At 40.1% G+C, this 10,965-nt stretch overlaps 1 protein-coding gene across 2 annotated transcripts; it reads right to left on the bottom strand.

Annotated features, from left to right (window-relative positions):
- Window positions 1-1,685: 1,685 nt before the first annotated feature.
- anxa14 (annexin A14) lies at window positions 1,686-7,343 on the bottom strand. Of its 2 annotated transcripts, none has more exons than XM_030064111.1 (13): window positions 7,270-7,343; window positions 6,731-6,766; window positions 5,912-6,008; window positions 5,588-5,676; window positions 4,251-4,364; window positions 3,928-4,018; window positions 3,580-3,659; window positions 3,411-3,449; window positions 3,015-3,105; window positions 2,756-2,851; window positions 2,608-2,663; window positions 2,154-2,268; window positions 1,686-1,885 (listed from the first exon to the last, which is right to left on the bottom strand). In XM_030064111.1, exons 2-13 carry the CDS (start codon window positions 6,755-6,757, stop codon window positions 1,872-1,874), a joined length of 909 nt encoding a protein of 302 aa, XP_029919971.1. In that variant the 5' UTR covers window positions 6,758-6,766; window positions 7,270-7,343; the 3' UTR covers window positions 1,686-1,871. The 2 variants fall into 2 exon arrangements, with proteins under 2 accessions (XP_029919971.1, XP_029919970.1); XM_030064110.1 differs by having other exon boundaries at window positions 2,161-2,268.
- Window positions 7,344-10,965: the final 3,622 nt, after the last annotated feature.

The following is a 10,965-nucleotide window of genomic DNA, read 5'->3' as shown; positions in this document are numbered from 1 at the left end:
CTACTGCTGCAGCACAAGGATCCAACTCCACAACGCCTGGACCAACTACTACGGGTCATCCAACGACCACCACTACCCTGCGTCCAAACTTTACCTCGTCCACTGTACCGACCACAATGACTACAACCACCGCAACGACAACTACAACTGCTGCTTCAACCACAAGTACAACTGCTGCTTCAACCACAACTACAATTGACCCTTCAACCACAACTACAACTGCTGCTTCAACCACAACTACAACTGCTGCTTCAACCACAATGACAACTGTCCCTTCAACCACAACTACAACTGCCCTTTCAACCACAACTACAACTGCCCCTTCAACCACGACAACAACCAATTTCACAACTGTCTCTTCAACCACGATGACAACCAATTTTACAACCGTCCCTTCAACCACGACTACAACCAATTTCACAACCGTCCCTTCAACCACGACTACAACCAATTTTACAACCGTCCCTTCAACCACGACTACAACCAATTCCACAACCGTCCCTTCAACCACGACTACGACCAATTTTACAACCGTCCCTTCAACCACCACGCCAACCAATTCCACAACCGTCCCTTCAACCACAACTACGACCAATTCCACAACCGTCCCTTCAACCACCACGCCAACCAATTCCACAACCGTCCCTTCAACCACAACTGCGACCAATTCCACAACCGTCCCTTCAACCACAACTACAACCAATTTTACAACCGTCCCTTCAACCACCACGCCAACCAATTCCACAACCGTCCCTTCAACCACAACTACAACCAATTTTACAACCATCCCTTCAACCACCACGCCAACCAATTCCACAACCGTCCCTTCAACCACAACTGCGACCAATTCCACAACCGTCCCTTCAACCACGACTACAACCAATTTTACAACTGTCCCTTCAACCACCACGCCAACCAATTCCACAACCGTCCCTTCAACCACAACTGCGACCAATTCCACAACCGTCCCTTCAACCACGACTACAACCAATTTTACAACCATCCCTTCAACCACCACACCAACCAATTCCACAACCGTCCCTTCAACCACAACTACGACCTATTCCACAACCGTCCCTTCAACCACAACTACGACCAGTTCTACAACCATCTCTACAACCCTCCATCCAACCACCGACACCATATCTACATCCACCTCAACTCAACCTCCATCTAATACCACAACAGCTGCGACCCCAACAGCAGCTACTACGGCCAGTGGAAGCGTAGGAGTAAGAACTTCCCTGCTGAGCACTGTGGTACCGCTGCTGCTGTACGTGCTATGCCTCTGAGCAACAAACAGCCATAAAAGTGCACTCCAATGGTAAAAAAGAATTAAGGACAGATGAACGAATGAATGACAGATTTGTAACCAATAATTTCTTACAAATGTAACTAATAATTGGTTAGAAATCTGCAGGCAATTTTATGCAATGATTTGTAGGTGCAATGTGATGAGTCTTAACATTGGCACCACTAACTGGCTTATCATAAAACTGTCTGAATTACTGCTGTAAATATGTAGTTAACACTTAATGTAAGTTCAAGGTTAGGTTTTGTTGTAGGGCATAAGTTATAAAATAGAACAGGTCCTAAGTATTTAAAAGGGTTTACACAGAGTGTACACAGCATACAGCGATGACTGTTAAAGAAATGATTGTGACCATATAAAATGTGAAAAGTAGTAATGTAACAGTAACTTTATTTTTGTATGAATATCAACTGATACAGGCAGCAATAAACTGTAAATAATGGTTTAAAAAAAAGCAAGAAAACAATAACATATAGACATTAAATCTTTGTAGATTTTGAACAAAGCTGTTTAATCTTCAGATCGACAGATCGCCAACAGAGCCTGTAGATGTTCTCCCTTAAACTGTTTTTGCTGGAAGATGAGCCAAAAAAAAAAAAGAGAGAGAGAGAGAGAAAGAGAAAAAGAGAGAAAATAAATATTATTTTCTGTTAAAATTGAAAATGGTTTCAATGTTGTATTTGAAAAGGACAATAATACGTCAAAACACAAAGGGTGAGAGGTATTTCACATGCTTATGGGTTTGAACGTTAGAGTGTGCGTGTGTGTGTGTGTGTGTGTGTGTGTGTGTGTGTGTGTGTGTGTGTGTGTGTGTGTGTGTGTGTGTGTTGCATGTATATGCTTCTGACCTGCAGAGCAGTGTAGAGTGACGTGCCGGTGTGTTTAAGGTAGGCAGCTCGGACACACAGCAGGTCTTCTTCACAGTGAGACACCATAATACCCTGCACTATTGGCGTCTGAAAGGGACAAACTTCCTTTATGTGTCTGCACGATTAGGCATTTGTAAAGACAAATGTACAACCACTAAGAAGAAATTGATATGATATAACTGCATGCATATAATGCATATACGGCGCAACACAGCAAACTAGTTCAAACTAGTTCTGAAAGCTGATAATTGGTCATGAAAACAATTTCCACAGTACAGAAAAGAAGAGGTAATAAATTAATGAATAAATAAAAAATACTAGAAGCTCTTTTTAATGATCCATGCAGCATGAGCCCAGTGATCCATGCAACAAAATGCAGGATAATTTGATCAATCAGGAGATGACAGAAACATAAAAGCATCTCACCTTCATGGTCTGTAGTCTTTGGGCGAGGTAGAGATACGGGTTTTGGATGCACTGCACTGCAATCACAGAGACAGCGAGAGATGCCAGTGATTGATCAACCTGCGCAGTATGCAGAACACAGATATGCAGTATGGAATGGAATATTTACCTAAAACTTTCAGGCCCAGTCCGAAGTCTCCACTGAATCGTTTCTGCAGAGCCTGCTCCACCATCTGTCCCGTCTCCAGCTCCAGTCCCATCAGCACTGTCAGGACAATGCAAAGTAATGAAATGTGATCAGACCAGATACATTAAGATTGCAAATACAGAACATAAAGCACGCACAAACAAAGATGGAAAACAGATATAAGATACACACTCATGCAGGCTTTTCAGGCAAGCAGCGGAAATCAAACACACACACACACCTTTGTTAAGATGGTCAGAGTCTCTAGAGGTCAGTATGTTGATCCATGGCTCAGCGTCAGCTTTTTTTCCATTTAGTGAAGCAGATAGAGTCTGGTAAAATAAAACCCAATATGATTAAGAGTAAAAAAAAACAATTAGACAGCCTTGAACATATTATTACTGTCATGTGAAAGCCACATGACAGTCTTTCAGGTTTATGTTTTAACTCCACTTCCAACTCTAGAAATAAAGAAAAATGTAGTTTCTCATTGCATTCCGTGCACCTCCTGAGTAAATTTTGACATTTTGCATTTCATTTTCAATAGTATAAATAAAAAATAAATCACAATAAAATGAAAAAAAAAAAAGACTTAAGAGATATATTTTTTGCAGAATAGGATTACGAAATATGATACCTCAATGTCTCTTTGCACCACACCGGAAATTTTTTCTTTCTGTGAAAAGAGGAGAAATTTAAGAACATATAATCATAAAAGCATTTTCACTTTATGTCCATCTCCTACAAGTTACAGATAACTGCGTCAGTTATGAGGTAAAGGTGAAGATATAAAGGGCATAAATTACATTTAGCAAAGCCACAATAAGCTTAGCAAAGTCTCCACTGGTTTCTCCTTTCAAGTCCTTCAGTAGTTCCTTCTTATACACTGAAAAAACAGAACAAAGAGACAAAATAAGTAAATATGACAGGCTGAGGCTGCACATGCATAACAATAATTCCAGTTCAGATTATTTGTCTAACAGCCCTGCAGTTTTGGTTTTGGATGTCAATAAAGCTGTAGGACTACACTAACAAGACAAATAAAATCAATTTTATTCATATAGCAAATTTAAAAATAAAAACAAAAAGTCGTAAAAATAAAATACTACAATGTATGAATAAGAATATTGATAAGAGAAAGTGCTGGGATTTACATCCACTGTAGGCGGTGTTGATTTCCTTAAGTTGCAGGCTAGATCTTGTACACAGGATCTCTAGCAGTGTTTCCTCATCTGTGCCTAAACCCTGCACACAAGCACACAAGCACACAAGCACACAAGCACACAAGCACACACACACACACACACACACACACACACACACACACACACACACACACACACACACATGCATTCTCAGTTAAAGACAACATATATTATGATATTGTAAAATTGTAGCATTAAGAACTTCAACTGATTGGAGGATCACTGCACACAAATGCACGCACACACACACACACACACACACACACACACACCTCCATGGCCAGTCGCAGGCGCTGAGCATCATGTTGCTGTGGGGTTATCAGCAGTGCCAGCAGGAGAGTCTCCAGCTCTCCCGACAAAGCCTTCTTCACAGCAGATGCCAGGTCCTGGAGCACAGAGGAAAAAAAAAAAAATATATATATATAAAAAAAAAAAACAAATAAATAAATAAAATAAAGTCACTGGAAAATGATGAAGTTTGACCACAGAGAAACTCATATAAGAGCAGAACCGCTGCATGCTGTGATCAGGGAGGACCAAGCTGGCAATGTGCATGTTTACATGGATAAAATAACCCAGTAATTGGGCCATTCTGTGGTTTAGGTTTTATCTGGACATAAAACACAAACAGAACATTTCTGACCACAAATTTAATGGTCTGCCATCAGATAAAGTACGAAGCAAAGCCACAGCCCCCGAATCTCCCTCCCCATTTGATAGAGGATACCTCTACTGCAGGGGGGAGAGAATGGAAAATTAAAATGAGAATCCCAGTAGTGATAATAACATCTCATATTGCTTATGTTGTTTTACATACAAAATCTAGCAGATAGATTTGAGTTTCCACAGTCTATAGCTCCCAAAGGTCTAATTTATTATCATTACTCAGACCACTAAGTGACGTTTCAAACTGGCCTGAGCTTGTATGTAAAGCAAAAAGCGAAACAAGTGAACTAAATTATCTCCCTTGCCGTTTTTAAACTTCACTGTAATTTTAATCCTTGCACTGACCTACCTGCGACTCATTATCACGTCAAGAAACATTATAGGGCTGCTAAAATCCCTCTGTAAACAAAGGTGTGGTGGAACACTGACAGGGTTTCAGACCAGTTTACAGGATATTTAGTCAGCAAACATGAAAGGCGCAGACGAGCAAACAGTACACACAGAGGGTCTGTCACATTATCTGTCACATTATCATGGTTCACATTAGGAACACAGAAATATTTGCCACCTTTAGTGTGTGGGTGATGTGATTTTGAATTGTGCACACCTTATTCTCTCAATTATTTTACAAAATTTACATTTTAATAAACTCTCTGACAGCTAAAACAGGAGCTCATCTGCGTGTTCAAATTTCAATTTTTTTTCTGAAAAAATTCTCAACAGCTAATATGTGATTACCAGCATATGTCCCAGTTCCACTCAGGTTCTGATATTTCACTCTGCTTTAACAGGCTGCTGAAGAGTGGAAGAATTGCACTAGTATTATGTTTTGGTGCTTTATGTTGTTTTAAATACTATTTAAATACTATTTCCACATGGTCAAATAGAAAACTTCAGCGGGAAACACTGCTGCAAACACACTAAGATCATGGGGTTGCTTTACCTTCTCGGTCAGGGTCAGGAAGGTTTTGGCAATGACCTGTCTCTGAGCGTTACTGCGATTGGTCAGGATTCTCACCAGATTCACCGCATCTGAGCAAGACATATAAATGTGGGATTACAGAACTGGTTCATATATGACCACCATAACCCTAGTAATGACACATTTGAATGGGTAACAGGTTTAAAAAACATGGCAAGAAATGTTAACAGGTGATAGAGGTACAAGCAGTCCCACTATCCCATTTAGTTGCTTGTCAAAATTACCACTGAAGCTAATATAGCTGTGATAATACTAATGTATGCTCTGATTCTGTAGCTGAAGTACCTTTCTTCTCCAGTGCCATCTGGATCTCAGCGGCGTCCCGGTCGGGGTGGAAGTTGGGGAAGGGTCGCACGGTTCCCAGGGTTCCCCAGCACATGTCCTGTTTGGGGAAGAAAGGAGCAATCAGGGAGGGAAAGAGAGAGGAAGACAGAAAGAAAGAGAGAGAGACAGGAGGAAAGAGGATATTACTGAGTGAACTAAGTCTGAGAATCTCTGTTGAAGGTTAAATACAGTAAATGGAATGTGTAACCAAAGAAGAGCCATGAGATGTTCAAACATGCCATGAAGGTGTCAGCAGAAAAAAAAAAAAAAAAAAAGGCAGAACTCATTGTGTTTACATTTTTCATCATGCTTGAATTTAAAGAATGTGTGTAGCCTTGAGAGAAGGAGATAGAGAAGGCCAGGTCGGAGTAGTAGATGCTGATGAGACTCTCTGTATCAGTGGCTTCAAAGGTCAAAACACACTTTTGCAAGACACACAGTTAGAGCCGAGTCTCAAAACACCACATTCCTACATTACGCAGGAAATACACTTTATTAAAGCATGCAACATCAATAAGATCAGGCCACAGATCGCAGGCTGTAATTAGATCATAATGACACAGGCAATAGTCTTTGTCAGGCAGGGTTTTGTTTACGTTAATTTCAATCCACTCTTGCATTCCAGTGAACCTCCATGCGTTGCTCACAAGTCACTTTTTCTTGATAACGACAGAAGGCATGCAGATAAGGAAAGAGTAAAGCGGGTAGAGTGTCTAAACATGGAGTCATGATAGTGAATATCAGGATGGAGGAGAGCAGAGGTGAGCAATGTCTACTTACATAAGATCTGAAGTACTCAGAGTCCATGGCTTCCCTCTAAATGCAAAACAGAGTGTGAGCAAACTGACAGAAAGTTCACACGCATGCAGAGACACGACTAACACTAACCCACCTGCAGGAATTACAACCAAGGTGTGCTCTCACCTGCCCACACCCCTCCAGACACACAGATGACAGTACAGGAATGGACTACAGTTAATTCTTTCATCTCCTTTCTTCATTCAGAATTCAAATCTAGTTTTATTTCATTGGTGATTTCATGACAATGAATTAATGAATATTCTGACAAAATGATCCATATTCATTACCTAGAGTATAAGGGATGGTTTAAGGGTAAAGTTTGATGGCTGAGTCTAAATATTTCTCACTGTCATCTGTCTCACTGTGAAATTAAGCGCTTAGTTTTGTCACTTGTATCGATCCCCAGCAGTTTTGCAAGACCCTACCTGTTAAAACACACACCTAACTGAACACATTTTCAGTTAAATACATTTTTTTTCCTTTTAAAAAATACTTTAAAGAATGATCATACTTCCTACCTGTGTGTGGACACTGTGGCAGCTGTAGAAAGGTGGGGACGTGGTGAAACTTTAACAGCCTCTAATCAGCCTTGTATCTTGGCCCCGCTGGTACTATGCCACACCTGCTGCAGCACACCCACCAGCCTGTCAATCAAACATCTGACCAATTGGAGCTCAGCATCTTCATTGTTTGGCATTTAAACTGCCCCCTGATTATGGTGGCAACCCACTTGCACAATTTCTGACATTCCAAGCAGAAGAGGAATCCAGACAGGCAGGTTTGTTTACAGGTTTGAGACCCTTACACTCTAATCAACATAAAATGTAAAGGTTGTGGCTAAGTCTGTGCTCCATAAAAGAAAGGAACATTCATCCATAAAATTACTAGTTTTCTGAAAGTACAGTCTTGTATTCAGGTTAGAAGTCTGGAATTTCTCAAACTCTTATCAAGATAAAACAGTTAAACTCACCAAGCAACATGCCACCCTGCCTGGGAAGTAGTTATGCGAGGGGCGAAACTTGGTGTCAGGGTGAAATGCGTCTTCCCAGGACAGGTGTGTCCATCCACACAGCACAGTGGATCAGGAGGGGGAGCATGTTTGGCTGTAAAATGAAAGGAATTTTATCTTTTGACTGTGAAACCTGAAAGCGAAATTGTGTCATGACAGGGTTTGATCTAACAAAGGGGCTTTTCAGAAACTCCATTTGTGAACGCCCGTGATAAGATCAGATGTCCATTCAACGGCCTTTTATCCACCTGTTTCACCAGAAAGAGAGCGAGAGAGAGGGAGAGAGAGAGAGAGGAGGGGGTGGGGGTGTTGAAACTGGCAGCAAATTACAGCTCACATTTTGTGGCACACTGTGAAAATTCAGCAACACCATTTGTTGACACACCAATTTCTAACAGAAAACAGGCTGCTACGTTTTTTGCAAACATATTCCTCTTTACCCTGTTTATGTCCCTGAGCCACTGTGCTGTGTGCTGTTTACACACTGCACACCTGCCGAGCACAGGCAAACAGGGAAATATGAGAACTGTGTGGGTATTATAAACAAATTGGATCTGCAACCAGTTTTCTGGCCAGTTATGCTGGTATTCATTTTGATGGAACAAAAAAACAAAAAAGCAAGACCAAAAAAAAAAAAAAAAAAAGCAGATGGAAAACATAAAGGATCCAGGATCATTGTTAATTTCTCAACCAAGTATTTGACTACTACTTTCTAGAAAACTGTCCTAATTTTATATATTGCAAACCATCATTTCATAAAAGCAGGCGGCACTAAACTCAAACATTGGACTTGTAATTTTAAAACTAAAGTGTTACATATTTTGTCTGCTCTTGTTTTCCGTTATGCATATAGGGTTCCCTCTTGTGTCTTTTATGACATTTCTAGTCCTTTGGAGTGGCTTAAAAAAAAAAAAAAAAAAAAAAAAATAGAAGCAAACCAACAATGACTCAGTAATATACTGTAACTCAAACACAAATGTGTACAAAACCTTTGAATTTCATTTTTTTTTTAATCACTATTGAACTAAGAGGGGGGCTGTATTGAGGACAGAATGAAAAATTGGTAAACAAGGGAGAAGACAGGGAAACAGGAATCATCATTACTAATGAATAAGGGCATCTCCAGACACCCTGAATTCAGAAGAAAAAACAAAAATCAGGTCCCTAGGAGTTACACACACATTTAAAGTGGTAAAATCACTTAGCCAGTATTTTTCTTTTTATATTTTTATTCAATATTTTAAAACCACTCCCTTTTATATTACATTTCACATTAAAATTGTTCTGTATCAAATAATAATATATAGACGCAGTGAGTAAAATACATTTTCTTGTCATAATATGTTTGATATTTGTGTAAATACCTCAAGAAATAGAAATAACTTTAAAAGACCTAAATGACCTGACAGAAGCTTAAAGAAGCATACAGTGTAACATCCAGGTAATTGCACCATTGAATGCAATGTGATAAACTTCACACATTGACTACAAAAAATCCCAAACAAACATTTAAACAGATTAAAAAAAAAAAAAAAAAAAACATTACAAAAGTAAATATTCTCATGCACAAAAGACTTTTGATGTACACTACACATTCTTTTGGCTCCAGTGATCCATCTTAAATATATTAGTGCATAGTGTTTGCCCGAGCTAAACAAGGTAGATCATCCATAGAGGCAATTAAACCTCCAGTTGTTCCATTGTAAATAAAGTTACGTGAGCATCCACTACAGCCAGATACTCTGCCTTAGACGGGGATAAAACAAATAGGAAGGATATTTTGTTTTGTTTTGTTTTTTACACTGAAACTGTTGACAGATGATGTTGTCCATTGAAAGTCAAAGTCCTTTGACTAACCACCGCCTCGATCACTGGATGAGAGTGTGTATTCTTTATAGATCAAAAGGGTTATGCCATGTTGGCAAAGGTGGGGCAAAGGAGTGTCTGCACACATCCAAAAGTACATATCCAACAAAACACACATCTAAAGTTGATTTGTGCTTTCCATTCTTGACTGGAGATCCAAGTCACTGTGACAGGTCAAAACACAGAGCGTTTACAAAGATCATTACTTAGTAGCAAGAAGGCAGAATTATAATAATTTCATGATACATAGGTCAAAACAGTCTGCTGGAGTATCTTGATGACAAATCCCAGATTGTATAGAGTCTGCTGGTGATGTGGAGAGAACATAGATCCTGAAGTCTGGAGAAGGACTACTGGGTGGGTATTCAGTTCAGTTGCATTGTAAGGCAATGGTGGTAGAGTTTTCTAACACATTAAGGGAACATGTTGGGGTTTCTTGAGAGAAGACTCAACCACTGCTGAGGGAAAGGCGAGGGAAGACTGATGCAAGGTGCTGAGGTTACAGCAGCTCCAGCTCCCACTGCTGGCTGGGCCTCTCCTCACTCTCCGGCATGATCACCACATGGTCCTTGTCATATGTTTTTCCTCCTGGAAGACATGGAAACACATCTTGTTTTAAAATTTCATGTCATCTTGAGGAAAAAAAAGAAAAAAAAAAGTTTCTTCTGACACATTCATTGTTGAGCAGCACTAAGCAAAACAAAGGGATCTACAATGAGCAACAAGTGGAATTTTGAAAGAAAAAAGGCTACAATGACCGTGTTATTCACAGAGCAGTTGATAAGACCGTTTTCAAATATTAGTACATTATCCTATTATGGGTAATCAGCACTACTTCCCTCAGAGTAGCTGTTAGAAAAGCATTTTTCCCATATTATCTATCTGCTGGTTGCAGATACAGCTTTACTGAAACTACATCACCCTAAAATTGAAATATTCAAATCCAAGATGTCAGTATTTTATGGCTGCACCATTACATCAAACAGAAAATATTTAGATGTCTTGTGCATCATTTACACACGTTTCCCAGAAATTCAGAGGGAAATGTGATGGTATCTTTGGAAATGTCCACTAGAATTATACATAAAGTTCACTGGGTTTGCCCAAAGCTTTGCTGCCTCAATCATCCAGAACAGACAGAAAATGCCCACTTTTTCTACTCTGAGAAAAAAGCATACCTTTGACATCCAGGATCATGCCGGGGAAGGTCAAGCTGCTGATGGTGCCTGCCATCTGGGCTGTCCAGGTCTGGATGGGCTGCCGGGTCTCTGACCATAGCACCACCTTGGCTGCTGGCTCCACGTTGCCCATCACCTGGAGGCTCATGGTTGGGGCCATC

The sequence above is a fragment of the Myripristis murdjan genome, chromosome 11 (genome assembly GCF_902150065.1).
Source record: "Myripristis murdjan chromosome 11, fMyrMur1.1, whole genome shotgun sequence".
In the NCBI taxonomy this organism is placed as follows: domain Eukaryota; kingdom Metazoa; phylum Chordata; class Actinopteri; order Holocentriformes; family Holocentridae; genus Myripristis; species Myripristis murdjan.
This window is presented reverse-complemented; position numbering and strand designations above follow the sequence as displayed.

Bases quoted from the DNA above. Each gene is read 5' to 3' on its own strand.
- anxa14 (XM_030064110.1), bottom strand. From the start codon at position 6,757: ATGGACTCTGAGTACTTCAGATCTTAT. The intron at 3,106-3,410 runs GTATCATATTTC...TTATTTTACCAG, and splicing joins TGGTGCAAAGAGACATTGAG to ACTCTATCTGCTTCACTAAA. The intron at 2,852-3,014 runs GTGTGTGTGTGT...TTGTCCTGACAG, and splicing joins CTCTGACCATCTTAACAAAG to TGCTGATGGGACTGGAGCTG.